Source organism: Ursus americanus, chromosome 30, assembly GCF_024610735.1.
Source record: "Ursus americanus isolate L20-20 chromosome 30, mUrsAme1.1.p, whole genome shotgun sequence".
Lineage (NCBI taxonomy): Eukaryota > Metazoa > Chordata > Mammalia > Carnivora > Ursidae > Ursus > Ursus americanus.
The window spans coordinates 12,350,761-12,371,725 of NC_142156.1; the positions used below are offsets into that span (position 1 = coordinate 12,350,761).

General features: G+C 52.3%; 1 protein-coding gene across 4 annotated transcripts in view; it reads left to right on the forward strand.

Annotated features, from left to right (window-relative positions):
- TESC (tescalcin) overlaps positions 1-20,965 on the forward strand; it is a 61,346-nt gene that overhangs the window by 8,196 nt on the left and 32,185 nt on the right. For all 4 annotated transcript variants that reach the window (XM_087857311.1, XM_087857312.1, XM_087857313.1 and 1 more), the window contains exon 2: positions 12,721-12,790. In XM_087857311.1, coding sequence (XP_087713437.1) covers positions 12,721-12,790 — 70 coding nt within the window. The remainder of the gene's footprint in view (positions 1-12,720; positions 12,791-20,965) is intronic.

Here is a 20,965-nt window from a genome sequence, read left to right on the forward strand (position 1 = left end):
AACCAACTGTGCCACCCAGATGTCCCCCGATGACTTATAAAATACATATGGAAAACACTTCATAAGTTCTATATGGTTTTTAGATTCACTGCTTGTGTCATGGAGTAGTGTTCTTTTACTATTTGTAATAATTAACGCTTACTGTATAGTCTCTTCTGTTTCACCCTCTTGGGGTGCCATTCCTTTTTAAAATTAAAAATTTTTACGTAAATTCTACCCCCAACATGGGACTCAAACTCATGATCCTGAGATCAAGAGTCAGATGCTCTACTGACGGAGCCAGCCAGGCACCCCCCACCCCAGTCTTTTTTATTTAAAAAAATGTATTAAGGTATAGTTGATAGACAGCATTAGTTTCAGATATGCAACATAGTGATTTGCCAATTCTGTATACTCCTCAGAGCTCACCAGGATAAGTGTAATTGCCATTTGTCACTGTCCGTGTTATTACAGTATTATTGTCTCTATTCCCTATGCCGTACCTTCCATCTCTGGCTTTTTTTTTTTTTTTTTTTTTTTAAGATTTTACTTATGAGAGAGACCACGAGAGCATGAGCAGGGGGAGGGGTAGAGGGAGAAGCAGACTCCTCACTGAGCAGGGAGCTTGATGCCTGACTTGATCCCAGGACCTTGGGATCATGACTTGAGCCAAAGGCGGACGCTTACCTGACTGAGCCGCCCACGCGCCCCTGAATTCATTTATTCTAATAGCTTTCCGGTGAACTGTTCAGGGTTTTCTATATATAGTATCATGTCGTCAGCAAATAGCGACAGCTTTATGTCGCCCTTACCAATTTGGATGCCTTGTATTTCTTGTCTGATTGCTGCAGCTAGGACTTCCTGTACCATGTTGAATAAAAGTGGTGAGAAAGGACAACCTTGTGTTGTTCCTGATCTTAGAGGAAACGTCCTCAGCTTTTCCATCATTGAGTATGTTAGCTGTGGGCTCTCCATATGTGGACTTTATTACGTTCAGGTATATTCCCTCTAAATCCACCTTGTTGAGAGTTTTAATCATGAAATGGGTATTGTATTTCGTCAGACGCTTTTTCTGCATCTATCGATATGATCACATGCCCTTTATCTTTTCTCTTGTCAGTGTGATGTATCCCTTCGATTGCTTTGCGACTACTGAAGCACCCTCGTGTCCCCGGAACAAATCCAACTTGATCGTGGCGTTGTTAACAGATTTAAAACAGGGTGCCATTCCTTTAGTTAATTGTGTCTTCCAGTCTTCCCTTGTGGTGGTTCATTTGCCTGTGTGGTTTGGTTTTTGATTATGAGCTCATGTTTGATTGGGCTGTCTCCCCTGGTTTTCACATCCTTCTGGAACTGTCCTTCAGCTCCAGATGTATGCTGAGGCCAAACCTAGTGGAGAAGGGCTTAACCTGAGCTACCTCTCCCGTGAGAGTCCCTGGGTCCTAGAAGCACCTCCCACAGTGCTTTGCGTTTGTCGTGCTAACTCCCTTGGAGCGGTCATTGGTTTGGAAACACGTTTCACATGATTCCCTCAGCCTGGCTTTCCTGTACTGTCGTTTTCACCTGTGCGCGGCACAGGCGTGGCGTTCTGGTTCATCACAGACCCTTACCCCCTTTCTTGTGTGCCCGGCCCCCTCCTGAGCAGAGTCCACTTCCTCGTTGATTTTCTGAGGCAGTAGGGAATACTTTCTCTGGCCTGTCTTACACAGGGCAACGGTCTTTTATGCTTCAGCTTTTTATTTTTGTTTTATTTTTTTAAGTAGGCTCCACACCCAGCGTGGAGCCCAGCGCGGGGCTTGAACTCACAACCCTGAGATCAAGACCTGAGCTGAGATCAAGAGTCGGACGCTCCACCGACTGAGCCAGCCAAGTGCCCCCTCTGCTTCAGCTTTTGATAGGAGGCGCACTTCTCGCTTACATAGAACCAAGGCCACTTCTGAGGCCCCTGGGCCCCCTCAGCAGCGCCTGGCCCTCCCGCCCTGCTGGGTGTGAGTTCCCTCCTTGCTTCTGGCCTTGCTGGGTCGCCCTTCCTTGCAAGGTTAGTGGTGTAAGGGAGGTTTCTCTTCTTTGATAACCTGTGTTTCGGGGGTCTCTAGTGCAATGGGGAGTCCGGGTCCGCTCCACATAGCAGGAATTGGACTTCTTTATCCAGTAAGCCTTCCTACTTTGGGTAAGCCTCTCTCCACTTGATGTGGCCTCAGTCTAAATCTGGAGCTGAAGATAGTTCTGGAAGGAATGTGAAAACCAGTTCCTTAGATGCTCCAAAAGACGCCCTCTTCAAATCTCTACTGATTAACCAGCTCCCCCCCACCCCGCTTCCCCATCTTCAGTCTTTTTATTAAAATGGAGACCTTTTTGTCTCTTCAGTGACATGAACGCTATGTGTTCGTTGTCCCCCCTCATCCTGCCTTGGGGTGCACAGCCCAAGCGTGTTGTGTGGAAACAGATCTAAAGTTACAGACCCAGGTTCAAACCCCAGTTCTGCCGCTCGGATCCGGACATGACTTAATCTCTCCACGACTGAGGTTTATCTGTACAGTGGGTGTGACAGCCACCCTCCCAGGACCCACCCTCCGACGCAGGCCCTGGGAGGAGGCGAAATGAGATGATGGGTGCCAGGCATTCGGCTTAGTTCCTGCCTCCGAGGACACGCCAGCCCACAGCAGTGAGTACCGCTGCTATAAGGCAAATGGCAAAGAACAGAGCAGAGCTGTGGGGAGGCGAGCGCCGAGGAGCAAAGCACAGACTGTGATTTGGAGAGTCATGTGCCCACCCACTCTGACAGTGTTCCAAGTTGTCTCATGGCTCATGAGAGGAGGATTTCTCTAAAGTCGAGTCACTTCGTTCTGTCTCAGCTCCTGCTCCGGTCCTGAGTAGTGGAGGATTCATTCCCGGTGGAAAAAACCCGCCGAGAGCCTTGTGAGACCCTCGGACCCCGAGCTTACAGTTGAGACCATCCCCGTGCTGGCTGGGGCCCGGGGCGCGTCCGAGCCGGAGTCCCATGGCTCTTGCTCTTACGGGCTGGGTTGAAGTTTGCACACCAAGGCTGGAGAGAAGGCAGCAGTTAACCTTCTTGTTGCTGCTGCTGCTTTGGAGACTAGAATGGGGTTCAATCATTTCCTTTCCAAGGCTGAGTGCACCCAAGGGCATCTTCGGTTGCTTTAAGAATCCCAGCAGCAAGGAGCAGTCTGTGATGTGTGCGTGCTGAGCGCCTGGAGTGGGTGAAGGAGAGAAGCCGGGCATCGGGCACCAGGAGGCAGTTTCGGGGCGGTGGGCAGTGGGCGGGTGTGTGAGGGCGAGTCCCTTCCAGGCCTGGAGGCTGGCCCTCCACTCTCCCCCTGGAGGCCCAGGATTAGTCACTGCTTTGGCTCTCGCCCCGGGCAGCATGCAAAGTGCCTCTTCCCTCTCCGGCCGGGCTGGGGGCCCACTGAAGAGCCAAGTAGGTACCACAGGGTTATGACGTCAGGGTCCTTATGACGGCTCTTGTGGCAACTCTGGTGTCCCAGCCCCTCCTGCCAGGCGCAGTGCAACATGCATGTGATTTTTTATTTAATTGGGGGAGAATGGACATCACCTGGCATTCACCGCCCTCGCCATTTTCGAGCGTGCAGGGCATATGGGCATTAAAAGCGCATCCACAGCCTTGCACAGCCGTCACCGTGATCCAGTTCCAGGACATCATCGCCCCAAAAGAAACTTCCTGCCCATTAGCTGCTCCTGAAATCCCCCCACTCTCGGCGCCTGGCAACCCCATGGGTTCACTTATTTCAGAAGCTTCGTGTGAATGGCAGCACGCAGCAGTGGCCTTGCACGTCTGGCTTCTGCCACGAGGCGTCCTGTTTTCGAGGTCAGCCGTGTGGTAGCAGGGTCCGTGCTGCCGGCCTTCCCGTGGCCGCACGCTGTTCCCTTGGGTAGCGCTCCCCTGTTCTGTTGATGTGCCCGCCGGCGGCTGGACGCTTGCGTGTACCCGTTTGTGCATTTGGCCATTGTGCGTGGTGCGTATGGGATTTGGATTGTTTTCCGCGGCGTGAACAGCCTCACGAGGGTGGTGCTATTATTATCTCCGTATCACGGAGGAGGAGGAGGCAGCAGCCCCGGGGAGACGGTCTAGTAGGACGCGGAGCTGGGGACTGAGCCAGCAGCTCTGGGTGGCGATGTCGTGAGCCCACCTTTCTGTCTGACCCGGCTCACCTCTGTATTCTGGGACTTTGGCCGACGATGCTTGGCTTGAGTCCGGCCGGTCTGTCAGGACACGGTGAGCAGAGGAGCTCCAGGGGCCCCGGAAGCCGCGGAGACCTGCCCAGTGATGCCACTCGGGGTCCTGGGGCCTGTGTGCAGGGTGGCACTGAGATGGAGGGGCAGGCTGGCTCCTGGGGAGCCCCTGGAGAGCTCAGGAGCAGACTTTCAGCCGCCCTTGCTCCTTGCAACTTTATTACCTCCCCCCTCCCCCGACTGCTCCCCGTGCGGTCCTCTCAGTGGGTCCCCTGCATCCTGTCCTTTGCACCAACCCTCCCTTCTGTCACCAGGCACATGGGATCTTGTCCCCCACCTTAGCATCCTCTGTGAACTTGGGGTGAAGTCTAAATGCCTTAGCTCAATGCATGTGACCGCCGATACCTGTCTACCCTTGCTCCCCTGTCCCTTGCCTGCCTCCCCCCCCCCCCCCCGCCCCATGCTGAAGAACCCAGGGCTTCCTGAGCTCTTCCCATTCCGCCTCTGCCAGCCCTGCCCGCCCCAGCCTCAGCCTTCCCATAGGGCCTTGTCCCCCACCCCATCCCTGTGGACTGGAAGCCCCACTCCAGCCCTGGTGCTCCTGGCAAGTGGACACCACATTTATTATCCTGGATCCCAGCGAGGTGACGCCCGCTTCCAAGAGAGGAGGGCTCTGCCTTTTGCGCCTGCGCCCCTGGCACCTAGCAGGTGCCAAGCAAAGCCGAGGCACTGACTGAATGTCTCTCAATGAGTGGCGGGGCATCTGTCAGAGGGCTGAGTGACCCAGGCGGACCACGGGGGAGTCAGTCCGGCCTCCCACACCCCTGCAGGCCAGCGTGGATTCAGGAAGGGGCAGGTGATACTTTATGTGCCCTTTGCCGCCGGACTTGGGCCCCTGGAAATAAAGGCTCAGGTAGTCTTGGCCACCCCAGACTGGGTGCGCCCAAGGCTGATGTTCATTTCTTCTCGGGTCAGATGAGGGAAACCAGCCTTCGTGGGAGATTTCACGCCCCTTTCTCTGCCCCCCCCCCATCTCCTGCCTCCTCCTTTTTGAGCGTTGTCTCTGACCTCCTGGTCTGTGTGACCCCCGTCTCCTGCCTGGTGACCCCTTGCATAACACAGTGAGGCTGTGAGCTGGACTCCACCGCCTGACAGGTGAGACCAGGACCAGGCAGACACCCCAGATGCATTACATCACTCCTCATTCCTCCTACCCCAAACCCCGGCAACCCCTTAATCTCCTTTCTAGACTGGCTTAATTTGCCGATTCTGGACATTTCCTCCAAATGGAATCATACCGTATGTGACTTGGGCCTAGTTTCTTTCCTTAGCATCACGTGTTCAAGGCTCATCCGTGTTGGAGCACGTGTCCATGCTTCGTCCCATTTAATGACCGGATCCCGTTCCGCTGGGTGGACAGACCACAGCTGGTTTACCTGTTCACCTGTTGATGGACTGTTGGGTGGTCCCTTTATGGCTACTGCGTATCGTACTGCTATGAACATCCGTACGGGTTTTTGTGCGACGTCTCTTTTCATTTCTCTTGGGTACGTGCTCGGGAGTAGGATTTCTGGATTATAGGGTGAATCTGTGCTGCGTTTATAGAGAAACCACGAAACCTTTTCCCCAGTGGCTACGCCATCTTACACTCCATCAGCCACGTACGAGGGTTCCAATCTCTCCACATCCTCACCAGCCCTCCTTACGGTCTGTTCCATTTTTCATTCTGGCCATCAGAGTTAAAATTCAGGATTATACAAGTGAACCCTGTTAATTACAGGAAAGTTAAAGGACAGATAAGCAGAAGTAAGAGACCAGAGGAAGACAGGAATGTCTTGGAATTCTACCACCTGGAAGCAATGTACTGTTTTGTTGTGCATCTTTTCTTGTGGTCTCCTGTGCGCACACGTATGTCATTATGAACTTTCATATACACGAGATCTTGTGGCCTGTTGGTTTTTCCCTGTAGTGAAATCCCGTGAACGTTCCGTGTTCTAAATATTTTATTTTATACATATATAGATTTATTTTTAAGTAAGCTCCTTGCCCAGCATGGAGCCCAACATGGGGCGCAAACCCACGACCCCGAGATCCTGACCTGAGCTAAGATCGAGAGTCGGACACTTAACCGACGGAGCCACCCAGGCGCCCCTCTAAATATTTTAAACATGTTTTTGCAGGGTGTGTGGTGTTCTGTCTTCAGGACGCACCAGGATTTATTTCACCCGGTTTCCTTGTGGCTCACCCTTTCCCCAGGCGTTTGCTGTTTTAGGCAGGCAGTGATGAGGACTCTGGCCTGTTTATCTCCCTACACTGGTCTGAGCCCCTCGGCTTTTGTTCCTCGGGATCCAGTTGCTGGTTGAAAGCCCAGATACCAGCGCTGTCCAGTACAAATATAACGCAAGGTGTACTAATGGGGGATGTTTCTTAGAAGCTGTATATGTAAAGTAATTCTACATTTTCCAGTAACCGTGTTTAAAAAAAAGAAACAAATGAAGTTAATATTTTACTCTACCCTATGAGGTCTAAAATTTCAGCGTATGACCCATATAAAAATTATTGAGACAGTTTACATTCTTTTTTGTACTAAGTCTTTGGAAGCTGGTGTGTATTTTACACCTCCCCGGACTGGCCACCTTGCAAGGGCTTAGCTGCCACATGGGGCTAGTGACTAGCAGGTGTATACTTTCCGGTTGAAGCTTTGATAAAAAGTGACAGGTCAGGTCACCCCCCCCCCCACAAACACATACACATACACACACACACACACACACACACACACACACACACAGATTGAGCCAGTTAAACTCCCACCAGCCCGTGGAAGGGTGTGAAATCAACCCTCAGGTTGAAATCTGAAACCAAAGATAATGAGGTCAACATGCCTAGGTACCCAAGTGGCTCTGTCTCTCGTCTCCATGGCAACCGTGACCTCATGGGGACCTGGAGAAAGGGCTGAGTGAGCAACAGGGAAACAAGAAAAGCTTCCATCCTGGGAGCCCCCCAGGGGGCCTTGCACACATGGGGCAGGTGCGTGCAGGACTGACCGTCTGGGGGATCCTGGACCTGAGGGTGCTGTGAAAGTCAGTCCATGAGGCTTCAGATGTTCTTCCTGCAGATATGGAGGCAGAGGAGCCTTGCCTAAGTTGAGCCCCGAGCTCTTGGCTCTGGGGATCTGGGTACAGAAGACAGGGAACTGGAGGTGGGAGGTTGTTTTCCTAACCCCTCTGCTTTCAATCAGGCACGACAGGAAGGGTTGTGCGCACTTTGCATGCAATTAGCTGGAAACTTCAGTAGAGGGAACCTGGTCTTGAGGATTTCTGGTTTACACACCTTATCTGTGTGACCTTGGGCAAGTCTCCGTGTTCCCATCTCTAGAATGGGGATAAAAACCATGCTTGCCCCATAGGGTTGATGAGAGGCTTATGTGAGCCAGGGCTTACCAGGAGTAGGGCTGAGCACCGTGCCCTGGACCCGGTGAATGCTCAGTGAATGTCAGCTCTTGTGGTTCTCCTGCGTATGCACGGAATTCATTTTTTTAATGGCTCAATTGAGATGTAAGTTACATACTGTCCATTTCACCCATTTCAAGTGTGCTCAGTAGTTTTTAGTGTAATCACAGGGCTGTGCCACCATCACCACAATCTAACTTTGGAACATTGTCATCCCCCGCCCCCCCGCAACACACACACACGCAGCCTCAGTGCCTATTAGCATGACTCCCCATTCTTCCCCAGCCCCAGGCAAGCACTGGTCTACTTTGGATTTGCCTATCTGAGCATCTCCTATAAATGGAATCACGCCACGAGCGGCCTTCGTGACCGGCCTCTATTACGTAGCATCATTTTGACGGTAACTCATCTGTAATAGGGGTTGTCCAGGAGCATCTTTGGCTATAATTTCTGATCGTTATTTTTCATCAGATCAGGGTTTTGTTTTGTTTTTTTAAATCTGCGGTTGAGAACTGGGAGCTGCCTTTGCTCACACAGGGGGAGGCAGTGTGGGGCGTCAGTAAGCAACGGAGCAAACCCGAAACCACACACATTCTGCCAGACAAACTGAGCCCAAACCCTGGGTCTGCCTTTCAAGTTCTGACCTTCAGCAAGTTACCGATCCTCTCAGATCCTCAGTTTGTTGTTCTGTAAAATGGGAGCGTCTGTCCGTCCTAGGGTCACGGAAAGGACTAAGTAAGAATGTGTGCGTGCAGGACATGCTGCTCCGCCAACGGATGATTCATCTACAGTGATGTTTTCGAGATCCCTGGGCCGTCCATACGGGACCATATCGTGTGCTTAAAATACTCGTTACGTGACTAATAAGTATGCATTGCGTATTAGAGAAAATTTGGAAAATATAGATGAATCAAAGCAAAACAAACACTTTAATCTCGCTGGTGGGAGAAACAATTGCTATTATTATTTCAGGGAAAATAAGTCCAGATTTTCTTTCGTTACTTCTATACATTTGTAGGTGTCTGCATATTTCCCCCAGCATGAGGTCCTGCTGTGTTTGTAGCAAGCTGTTGTGTTTTTGTTTTAAGTTGGCTCCGGTGCGGGGCTTGACCTCACCATCCCGAGATCAAGAGTCGCGTGCTCGACTGGTGGGCACCTGGGTGGCTCAGTCGGTTAAGCATCTGCCTTCGGCTCAGGTCATGGTCTCAGGGTCCTGGGATCAAGTCCCGCATCGGGATCCCTGCTCAGTGGGGAGTCTGCTTCTCCCTCTCCCTCTGCCTCTCCCCCTGCTTGTGCTCTCTCTCTCTCTGTCAAATAAATAAAATCTTTAAAAAAAAAAAAAAAGTCGCATGCTCTACCAACTGAGCCACCCAGGTGCCCCAGCAAGCTTTTTTTTTTTTTTTTAATATTTTATTTATTTATTTGACAGAGAGGCAGTGAGAGAGGGAACACGAGCAGGGGGAGTGGGAGAGGGAGAAGCAGACTCCCCACTGAGCAGGGAGCCTGGGATCATGACCTGAGCCGAAAGCAGATGCTTAACGGCTGAGCCACCCAGGCGCCCCTCCAGCAAAGCTGTTTTTAAACAACATCATATGTGGAGTATATTTTCATGTCAGATATACAATTGTCGCTTTTCAAAACCAACATGCTTTTTTTTTTTTTCCATTGGCTAAGTATACCACCAAATATTTCACCAATCTGCCTTTTGTGAGCGCTTAGGTTGAGTCCAGTTTTTAAGCCGTTAGGAATACGAAGGTGCGGCACCCGGCTAGCTTAGTTGGTAGAGCGTGTGACTCTTGATCTCGGGGTTGTAAGTTTGAGCCCCAGGTTGGGCATGGAGATTACTTAGAGAAAATCTTTAAAAAAGTAAAAAACTAATATAAAGGTGAACACATTTATATATTCATGTTTTGTTTTTGTTGGATTTGTTTTTTTTTAGGACAAATTCTTGCTAAGTAGAACTACTGAATTTTTTTTTCAAATTAGTGAATTTTTCATGTAAGCCTTTTATTGTGATATCATGCACCGAAAAGTGCATCACTCATGAGCATATAGTTGCATGAACTTGTTGAGAACATGTGTGTATAGACTGCACCTGGATCAAGAAATAGAATATTCCCAGTACCCAGAGCCCCCCCGCCAATTCAAATTGCTACTGTCCCCTCAGGGGCAACCACTATCCTGACTTCTCTTTTTAAAAATTAAGACAAGGGCACCTGGGTGGCTCAGTGGGTTAAGCGTCCCACTCTTGATTTTGGCTCAGGTCATGATCTCAGGGTTGTGAGATCAAGCCCCACATTGGGCTCCCACTGGGTGTGGGGCCTGCTTGAGATTCTCTCTCTCCCTCTGTCCCCCTCTAAAAGAAAATTAAGTTAATGTCATTATTAATAGAGAAGTTTTAGATAGGTTCATAGCAAAATTCAGGGGAAATTACAGTTTTCTCATATACCCACCCCACCCCCACCCATGCATGGTCTCCCCCATTATGAATAATCCCCCAACAGAGTGGTATGCTGGATATAGTCGATGAACCTACATGACACGTCATCATTGCCCCAACTCCATTGTGTACATTGGGGTTCCCTCTTGGGGTTGTAGGTTCTGTGGGTTTGGACATACGTACAGTGACGGGCGTCCATCATGATGATATCCTACAGAATCTTTTCACTGCTATAAAAACCTCTATTCATCCCTCACCCCTGCGACCTCTGACAGCCACTGACCTCTCTCATGTCTTCGTAGTTTTGCCTTATCCAGAGTGTCCTACAGTTGGAATCGTCCAGAACATAGCTTTTCTATTCCAACTTCTAACACTATAGATGAGTTTTGCCTGTTTTTGAACTTTATCTGGATGGAATCCCAAAGTACATGCTCTTTCCTGACTTCTTTTGCTTGTTTTTACGTTTTTGTTTTTTTTTTTTTAAGATTTCTAAATTTTTTAGAAGTAATCTCTACACCCAATGTGGGGCTCGAACTCACAACCCCGAGATCAAGAGTCGCACGCTCCACCAACTAAGCCGGCCAGACGCCCATTTTTGTGTTTTGGAAACTCACCGGAGTTACAACACATAGTGTTGGTACAGGCTGTATACTGTTGTATTAAGGGACTAGACTACACTGTAACATGTTGTATCCACCACTGCTGGGTGTTTGGATAGCTTCCAGTTTAGGGCTGTTGAAATCATATTGCCATGAACCTCCTTCTGCGCATTTTCTGATGAGCCCTGGTACGCGTTTCTGGTGCGCGTGTACCCAGGAGTGGAATTGCCAGGCTATCGAGTGTACGCACGTCCTTGCTGATACCCGCGTGCTGTAAACGGCCACGTCCTCCTCCAGAAAGCTGGGAACTGCCCCTGGCGGTTGTCAGCCTTTTCAAGGGTCCGTTTCTACATTGGTAACGGGATACAGCCCGATCCCAGGGTGTCATGGGGAAGAGAAGAGCTCCTGTGTGGAGATGCGCGTCGCACTCCACGAGCCCTCAGTACCAGTTGGCAGTTATAAGGAGTATTTTCTAACCAACAACAGCTTTTAGGGAGGCTGGAGAATTCTGAGGTGCAGACTCTCGGAAAGATACAACCTGAGACCAAAAAAAAAAAACGAGGTGGCCGGCTGGCTCAGTCAGTAGAGCATGCATCCCTTGACCTTGGGGTTGTAAGTTTGAGCCCCATGTTGGGTGTAGAGATGACTTAAAAAAATTCTTAAAAAAACATGAGAGACTATGGACTATGAGAAACAAACTGAGGGCCTCAGGGGAGGGGGGTGGGGGAATGGGATAGGCTGGTGATGGGTAGTAAGGAGGGCACGTATTGCATGGTGCACTCGGTGTTATACACAACTAATGGATCATCGAGCCTTACATCGGACACCGGGGATGTACTGTATGGTGACTAACATAATATAATAAAAATCATTATAAAAAAAAAATTCTTAAAAAAAAAAAAACAACAGGAAATGAGACGACCAGCTGGTCCCAGAAATTGGCGGCTTCTGCAACAGGAGGAGAAAGGATGTTTAGGCATGGGAAGCACTGGGAGGAAGGGGGAGGGGGCTGGCTGTTCGTCAGCCCAGTGCCTGTTTGGAAGGTTCTGCCTGGACTGAACATCATCCCCGGGAACCAGATGTAAGGGCCTTGCACGCCGGGGAATACGGGCAGACGGGAGCTCCTGAGCAGCGGGTGCGGGAGGCTCGGGAGAGGGAGCCCAGCTCCACGGAGGCCCAGCTGTGTGGTGGCAAGTGCTCTGAGCTGTGGTGTCTGAATTACGAGACAGAGGAGTAGCTACTCCCCTCCAGGGTTGTGTTGAGGCTGAAATGAGAAGATGCAGGTCAGTGTTTCATACTGTGCGTTTCATACACTAAGCCCTTATGTGGACCAAACCGTTACGAGTCCTGGAACGCACAAGGGCCCGTCTCCGCTGTGGAAGAAACATGGCCCACCAGCCCCGAAAGGGTCATTAGGAAAAACTCCCGTATGTGGGTCTTCTAGAACTATTGGGGAGATCATGCGTCACTGCAGCGCAATTATGAAAATCCTATTTCTTTTCCTTCCAGTTCCCTCGCTGCACCAGATTCTCTTTCTGTGTCTCACTGAGCGTCTCCCAAATCACCCAGCGCCAGCCTGAACCGCTTTTCCCTTCCATACTCCTCTGTCTTGCGATATGGTTGCGACCGTATGAAGCCCCTTGCTCAGCTAGGAAGACACCCGTCTTCAGGAGTGGGAGGGGAGGCAGTCAGACAAATGGATGGGGTCCTTTTAGCTGGCTGGGGAAGGGGAGAATGACCTGGTTCACGTTCGTGCTGTCCCGGGAGCTGCTGTTACATTGCTGAGGGGATCAGAACGAGTAACCCCACAGGTGCCTCGCCAGGAGGGATGGGAAACCGTTTGTTGGATTCTTCGTCTGGTGGGGCTCAGTGTGGGCTGGGTGGGGAACGCAGGAGAATGATGGAACCGGGAGGGTGGGGACGAGGCAGGAGAATGTCACCAGCCTCCCGTTGGTGGCTTCCGAGTTCAGGGGTCACTGATGTCTTCCTGTCTCTCTCCCCCCCCTCCTCTCCTTCCCCCCCCCCCCCCGCTTCTCAGTCTCCTCAGACCAGATCGAGCAGCTCCACCGGCGGTTTAAGCAGCTGAGCGGAGATCAGCCCACCATTCGGTAAGATCTGCGGTTGGCTTTGGGCGTTGGGCAGGTTCATGGCTTTGGGCATTGGGCAGGCTCATGGCAGAAATCCTTGAGGATTTCTCTTTCCGTCTCTTTCTTTCTTTGAGTGCAGTGACTCTGGGAGAGCCCCCTGGGTTGCCCCAATTCCTGTGTTGAACCTATAGTTGTTATAATTCTATGGGTCCCTTCTAGACGAGATGTTCTAGAGCCAATCTAGAGCCACACCTGTTTTTCTTGGGATCTGGAATGTCTAACTAGAGTGAGGACAGTGGGCCAGTCAGCCATGCCTACCCTACCCTGACTTCCTCAAATGAGACATGCTCCTGGCCTCTGTACTTAGAATCCCAGATAGACATTGAAGGTCTGTTGAATGTCTCTTGACTCTGCTTCCTCTCGGTGGTTAGTTCCAGCCTCAGGCAAGATGGCCGGAGCAGCCTCTGATTTCTGTCAAGGAAACTGGCCATCCCGCATTGTTTTTAACGTTAATCTTTTAGAAGCTATGTAGGTTTAAGGAGGAATGCCTTAAACTGTACTCCTTATCCTAGAAGAGTATGTTCAGTCTTAGATGCTGGTTGAGTTACATAGAACTCGGTTAGTGAGAAGTCCTAGTTAGCGTGTTTGGTCATCACAGAGTTGGCCAAGAAGCTTCGAGTCAGATTGTAGCAAGCAGAGTTTCCAATGCAAAGTAAACAGTGTTCCACCGCAAACTTTCTAATAGATGTAGTTTCCTAAAAATAAATATTCAAGGTCTGAAGGTTACAGTCTTCGAACTTCAAAACAAACATTTGAATAATCTAGGGAAACTTCCTTTGTCTTAGTAAACAGACTTAAATTTCACCTAAGTTTTATGGAAACCGACGATAAAATATCCACTTTCCCTTGTCTGTCTAAACAAAAGCATGTTGCTAATCCCATGCATTATGTTCTCAAAGCTTCCATTCCCAGAGCTTAGAGTCTGGTGATCTCATGGTTCCTGTGGCCTCCTGTCTCAATTTGATTATACCCAAGGCCAAATTAGAGCCAGTTAGGACTGACATCTTTAATTCTATCCAGGACACCTGCTAAGCCCAGTAAAGGAGAGGGAGTGAGCCCAGCGGAAAGTCACCTGGCTTTTCATTGGCTCTGAGAGTGTTACATGTCTGAGTCGGAGCCAATCACCATGGCCGGGGCTAGAGATGCAAATTCGTTTTTCCCTGTGAGGGAGTGGAGCTGGGTCATCAGCCAGGGGCAGGGATGGAGGGTAGAGTGGTTTCCCAGAGCAAAGTGGGCTGAGGAGTGGGTGTAGGGTGGGAACACCTCAGCCGGGCATTTGGGCGTCTAAGGGGAGGTAACACCTGTGCACCTGGGTATTGGAACATGGAAGTGGCAAGGGCACTCCTCCCCCTCCTTCCGTCAGAAGTTTCTGGGCACATGCTCTGTGCCAGATGCTCGGTTCCTGTGCTGGTGGATGCAGCTTACGGCGGGAGATGTGTGAAAGTGGGGCCCCCTTTTTCAAGATATTTTTCTGGCAAGCGATGCCCCCAGCCCTGGACCAAAAGCTGCTGTGCTCGGGGGCTGAGGGGATCTGTGGGTCTTGACTATTGAGAGGTTTTAAGTTCAACTTGCGCGTGTGTTTAATTTTCAGAGTTGGGGGAAAGAGGCAAAAACCCACACTTGGGAAACCAATTACACTGGAATCCTCTGTACCAGGGGCTGTGGGAGTGGGCGTTAGTTACTCTGGTCTCCGAGCCTGTCTCTTCACCCGTAAGGTGAGCATGGGCCAGCGGGGTTTGGTCTGGGCCCTAAGCGTGAGCAGATGCCTGCAAGAAGGTTCCACTCTGAGCCCGGTTCGTTGGCACTTGGCAGCCAGGCTGTCGTCCTCCCACTGTTGCTGAGGCCTCGCGGACCCACGTTGAGGGGCCAATCAGCAGGTGTCTACTCCTGGGGCTGGAGTAGGGGTGGGGAGCCCAGGTGCTGCGTGAGGAGGAGGCTGTGATGCCCGTGGAGCTCCTCCCAGTTTCAGGTTCTAGCATCCGAGCTGCGTGGGGCCGGTGGCCCCTCCTGGGCCTTGGCAAGGACACACTGAAACGGAACGTGCTCTGCACACACCCCTTCCCAGCTGGAGTGTGTGCACGGATCACACGGGAACCTTCCTCGTGCAGGCTTGGCTTCGGCAGGTGTGTGGGGCCTGAGACTCTGCATTTCTAACCAGCACCTGTGCTGCACGCCCCCTGAGCGCACGGCCCTGGGGCGTAGTAAGCGCTCAGCAGAGGCCACCGTGAGTCTGTCCCCCACCCAGCCTGAGTGCCGCTCCGCTCTCCTGTCCCCGGGGCTCAGGTGTCAGTCTGGGCGGTACTAACCACCACCTCTCTCCTCCACCCTGTGGCCTCCCTCCTTTGCCTCACATCCCTCCGTCCAAATCCCACACGGCTGTTAGGTCTTAGCAGAAGCAGGGTCTTTTCCGGGAAGTCTGTCTTGATGCCCCCGCACCCACCCCGGTCAGCACCCTGTCAGGCTTTCCAGGCCCCTTACATCTTCCCTGTGTGGTTTCTGCCTCCCCGTGGGACGGCGAGTGTGGCTGTGTGTGCGATCACCCGGGAACCGTGTTACCATGCAGGGTTGATGCACAGGTCTGGAGCGGGGCCCCAGTCTCTGCATTTCCAGCAAGCATGCGTGGTCACGGGCAGGCCGCCCTCCCCAGCACCAAGGATGGTGCCCAGGAGCCCTTCCGGGTTGGGTGGGTGGCGGCTGCACCCCCACAGGCACCGAGGGGCCCGTGTTGCAGGCTCCTGCCTCCCACTCGTGGGCACATGAGCCGTGGGCTCTGCCCGCCCACCCTGCACACCCACCCCCAGGACCAACATATGGATCACGCTTTTCCCACCTGCCCTCGTGCAAGCCCTGAGTGTGTCTGCCTAGACCCAGTGAGCAGCCCCTGCTCCCAGGCCTCGGGGCTCCCCTGTGCCCTTGAGCTCACGTCCGTACTCTTTAGCTGGGGACCACCAAGGTCTTCAGATGCTGGCTTTTGCTTTGCCAAGGTCTCCTTGTGGACACCGCCTCCTCCAAGATAACCCTCCTACCCCCCGCACACCCACAGCCTCCTCCTGGGGGTGCCCAATCCCCCCCATAGTGCAGAATCGTAACTGTACCCCTAACAGACCGCTGGCCCCATGAGGGGCAGAACCTGGGTCTTGGTCCCTGGCTGTAGTGCTGTGTCCAGGACTGGTGACGTACAGAGTCGCTGGGAGGACCATTACTGGTTGGTTGAATGAATGAGAGAGAACAAAGTAATGAGAAAAAGTGAGTGTAAGGACAGCGGAAGTTCTTTATAAGCTACGAAGCATGGAATCCACGAGACCCATTGTTAACACTGTGTCCCTGCATAGGTGTGCAAATCCCTGGGCAAGAATTTATCCAGGGCCTGGTTCATAGGAACGTTCATGGATGTAAGCGGTTATTCACCGAGCAGGTTTCGTGTGCTGCGTAGCTGGAGAATGTTACTGGAGTCTCCTAAAACCCTACAGGAAGTAGTGGTAGGAACACCTGTTCTCCCCATTTTACAGATGGGAAAGTCCGGCTCAGAGAGGTGCTGTGCCTGTTCCCGAGCCACAGAGCTCCTACGTGGAGGAGCTGAGATTGAGCCCAGGGCTGAGATCCCTCTGTAAGGACGCTGTGGGCATTGCTGTAACTTGGGAGTGGCCTCTGAGGACCTCCGTCTCCCTGCTCTGCCATCTGCGGACCCTCCACCCTTATCATCCTTGGGTGGGCGTGTATAATCTCCATCACCAAAGCCCCAGCTCCAGGGTCTCACACCGTCTGCCGGGAGGTTAGTGTCAGCAGCACACAGTGCTGGACGGAGGGGGTAGACCACAGTGTTTTATGCAAACAGGCCTGCCTGAAGGCCCCCCACTCCCCGAACCACTTTGCCTGGTCCTAATATACGTTTCAGGATCTGGGGAAGATTGTTGGGGCAGGTTTTTGGGTCCCTCAGGTGTTCCTGCCCATCCTCCCAGGGCAGAAGGGATGAGCAGCCCTGGGCTGGGATCTGGTCCCCAGAGCCGTCCCCACACTGCCAAGGGTTTCCCCAGTGACCCTGGGCCGAGCCTTCAACCTCTCTGGTACCTGGGCACATCCAGGGAGCTGTGGACTCTGCCGGGGTTTCTGAGCAGGGAAGGGAGCTTTGGTTCATTAGTGTCGAGCTTGTGAAGGGCATCGCCCGGGGTCCCCTGGGTGAGTCCCCCAGCACCACGGTCGGTGAGAGGTATGGGAGGTGGCACTCTTTGCCCTGCCTTCCCAGAGAATGAGGTGCCCAAGAGCTTCTTCGGAGCCTGTGGGGCAGGGTTAAAGTTAAGTTGTGTTAAAAAAGTAGTGAAGAATTGAGTTTCTGAATTTGTGACTTTAATAAATTGCGTATAGCTTAAAAAAAATTTCTCACAAGGTGGGAACTGCCAGAAGGGATTTAACTTTTTAACCCACCATGTCCTGCCCAAGTTTGGTTGGTCTCTTGTCCTTCTGAAAATGATCTCGGGATGTGCAGGGACGGCCTCACCCAGAGGCCCCGGAGCTGCTCAGAACCTGATTTAAAAAAAAAAAAAAAATAGAGGGCGCCTGGGTAGCGCAGTCGTTAAGCGTCTGCCTTCGGCTCAGGGCGTGATCCTGGCGTTCCGGGATCGAGTCCCACATCGGGCTTCTCCGCTGGGAGCCTGCTTCTTCCTCTCCCACTCCCCTGCTATGTTCCCTCTCTCGCTGGCTGTCTCTCTGTCACATAAATAAATAAAATCTTTTAAAAAAAAAATATATATATATATAGGGGCGCCTGGGTGGCACAGCGGTTAAGCGTCTGCCTTCAGCTCAGCGCGTGATCCCAGCGTTCTGGGATCGAGTCCCACATCAGGCTCCTCCGTTATGAGGCTGCTTCTTCCTCTCCCACTCCCCCTGCTTGTGTTCCCTCTCTCGCTGGCTGTCTCTATCTCTGTCAAATAAATAAATAAAATCTTAAAAAAAAATATGTATATATCTGCATTCTTTTTCTTTAAGGCCCCCCCTTAAATTGTATATGTTGCAGGACCCCCAAAATCTGAGTCCACTCTGACCAACAAAACACTGAGCTCTGAGTCCTCTCGGAGAAATGCTTGAATAGAAAACGGTCATTGGACACATCGATTGGGTACCTGGGCCGTGCAGACTTCTGTCCTCAAGAGCTTCTCTTCCAGCAGGGAAGCCCCTCCCCTGAGTGAACCCACGAACAGCCAGGAATATTCTAGATCACAAGGGAAATACAGTAATTGCCTCTAGCACTACGTCTCTCTTTATTCGGGGCCACTTAAGCGGTCAGTGCCTTGAATGGCACATTTTACTCCTTGAGCGCGCCGTGGCCGGCTCACCACCCCCCAGAAATAGCGTGGGATCCTTCAGACAGGGCGATGCAGGCCAGTAGGAGGTCTGATTCGATAGAGCCACATTGCAAAAATATTTTTAGATTCATCACGCCGTGTAGCGTGAGCCCTGGAATAAACGGAGCCACGGCCAAGAGAAAGGGAGCAGTGTCCATTGCTGGTTGTCCCAAAGTGCAGAGTGGCATTCTTTTTTTTTTTTTTTTTTAAGATTTTTATTTATTCATTTGACAGAGAGAGAGACAGCCAGTGAGAGAGGGAACACAAGCAGGAGGAGTGGGAGAGAAAGAAACAGGCTCCCAGCAGAAGAGCCTGATGTGGGGCTCGATCCCAGAACTCCAGGATCACGCCCTGAGCCAAAGGCAGACGCTTAACCCACCGAGCCAGCCAGGTGCCAGGGCAGAGCAGCGTTCTTACAGGCCTCACACCAGGGCACCAGCAGAAGTCCTAACCCTGCGTCCTGCTTTGCATCCCCTGGCAGCACTTAGCACTGCCGTGTCGCGTTCAAGGTCAGCTCAGAGTCAAAGTGCGTACCTGGGAGCCCCGGTTGCCATCAGCCGGGGGCTGACTTGTGCCAGGCACAGGGCCGCACGTGCACCTGCCTGGTCCCGAGGGTCTCAGGAACCCTATGAAGTTCACACCATTGTCCCATCTTCCAGAGTAAGAAACTGAGGCTGAAGAGGATAAGGTCCCCAGCAGGGCCGGGGTTCAAAAGCAGAGCTTGGAGCCCCCAAGTAACTATTTTCCTCACTATCTAAGATTTCTCTTTGCATGGGTTTACTTACAGAGGGTCTTCCCTGCTTAGAAGAACAGCCGGAGCCTATGGTGATCATATTGCTTTTCCTGAAATCCTTTTAACCCAGTCACTTTGCTTTTAACCTGTCAAATAGCTGAAAATGTCTTTTTTTTTTTTTTTTAAGTACTCCTGATAATGAAGAGTTGAGGCTCTGCATACATCATCAGGCCATTTTGCTGTCAGTGTTTAATGAATTCCGAGAGTTAATGAGTCCTCCCTTTCAAGCCTCAGCTAGCGTGCACATTCATCTGACGAAGAAAAGCCCGCAGCTGCCTGTAGAACTCCCCAGGCGACTGTGGGCGCGAGGGGTCCCGCTCTCCCATCCGCTCAGGTGACAGGGAGAGCTGGGCAGGAGTCCCTTGGGTGTGAAGGGTGCTAAGATGTCCCCAAGCAGGGCGAAGCTTTCTAAATGGACTTGAGAAATTCGCAGGTACTTGAATGTAAAGTTTTTACAGAGACCCTTTCCCGGGGAGGTTTAACACTGACTCAGCCCTTGACGGTGAAAGCAGGTGGACCTTCCGTGGCAGGTTCTGGCATCCGCCCGGGATGCCGGAGTGAATGACAGGTGTGCTTCTCTCCGCCTCTCCTGGGGGCTCCTGTTGCGAGGTGGGGGGGCCGCGTGTTGGGGTGCACCAGCGTGTAAGCAAGTCTGTCACATCTGAGCTAAGGAAAGGAAACAGGGTGGAGCGTGCCTCTCTGGGGACCATGGTGGGGAGAGGCACCTTGGGGTAGGTGGCCATGTTTGGGCAGGAGCAGAGGGGACAGAAGGAGCTACATCTGATGACGAGGGAAGGGGCTCTAGGCAGAGGCGTCGGCCCACCGGGTGGGATGCGCTGCTTCCCCGCCTCCCTGCTGGCCCGTCAGCCTCCTGCTCCGGCTGCCCCGGCCTCATGGATATTCCTGCCGTTCCCGCCCCAGAGCTCTCGAACACAACTCACTGTTCCTTCTTTCTAGAATGCTTTTCTTCAGAGCAGGGTTTCTGTTGGCCCTTGAGGCTGGAGAGAGAGAGAGAGCGTGTGTGCATGCGTGTGTGTGTGTATGTGTGTGTGTGTTCTGTGCACTGTAGGGCGTAGAGTGCATCCTGGGCCTCTGCCCACTAGATACCAGGAACACCCTCCCCTGGGATGACACCAAAAATGTCCCCAGACGTTGCCTGGTGTTCCCTAGGGGTTGAGAACTCGTCACCCTCTGGTCTCTGCTCAAGCGTCACCTTTGCCAGGAGGCCTTCCCTGCTCACCCCACTGAGACCTCGTCCAGTTCCCCATGGTCTCCATCCTGCCCCTGCTTGGTTTGCTTACACAGTGCTCGCTGCTGCCTGAGACCCTCCATGTTCCCTCTGTCGTCTTTCCCCTGCTGGAATCCCGGGAGGGGCCGTGTCCGTCCTGCTCACCCCTGGAGCCAGCACCTAGAACAGCGCCTGTCCGAGGAAGGTGCCAGAATACTTGTTGTTCCTCCTGTGATGAGGACGCGGCAGGTGTCGGGAGGGCAGCTGGGTCCGAGCCTGGAGCGGGTACGGGAGAAGCTGAGAAAGCGTGTGGCTGGGAGGAATGACATTGGCGATGCCGCCCCTGCTTTCGGAAGATGCACTTGCCTGGCGGCAAGGGGTCCAGGGCCTTTTCTGCCCGAGCTTTTGTGCAAAGGCACGAGGATGGGAGAAACAGATGCCTGGTGCATTTAGGGACTTCCTAGTGTGTCTTAAACCTTAACCGTCCCACGAGCTCCCTGGGGATCACGTCCAAGTGCAGGTTCTGATTCCGGGCCAGCTAAGGCTCTGTGTTTCTCACAAGCTCCAAATGATGCTGATACTGCTGGTCCGGGGACCACACTTTGAGTTGCTCAGCATTGCCTGGGGAGACCCACGCATGATACGTGAGGCTGGGCCCCTCCTGCGTGAGTCCCCATGGGGGCCCGTTTCCCCAGTGCACCATCTTGTGGCCCCCGTGTGGGAAATGTCACCTACTGAAGTGTGGGCAGGGTGGGGGGGTCCAGGAGAGTCGGGCA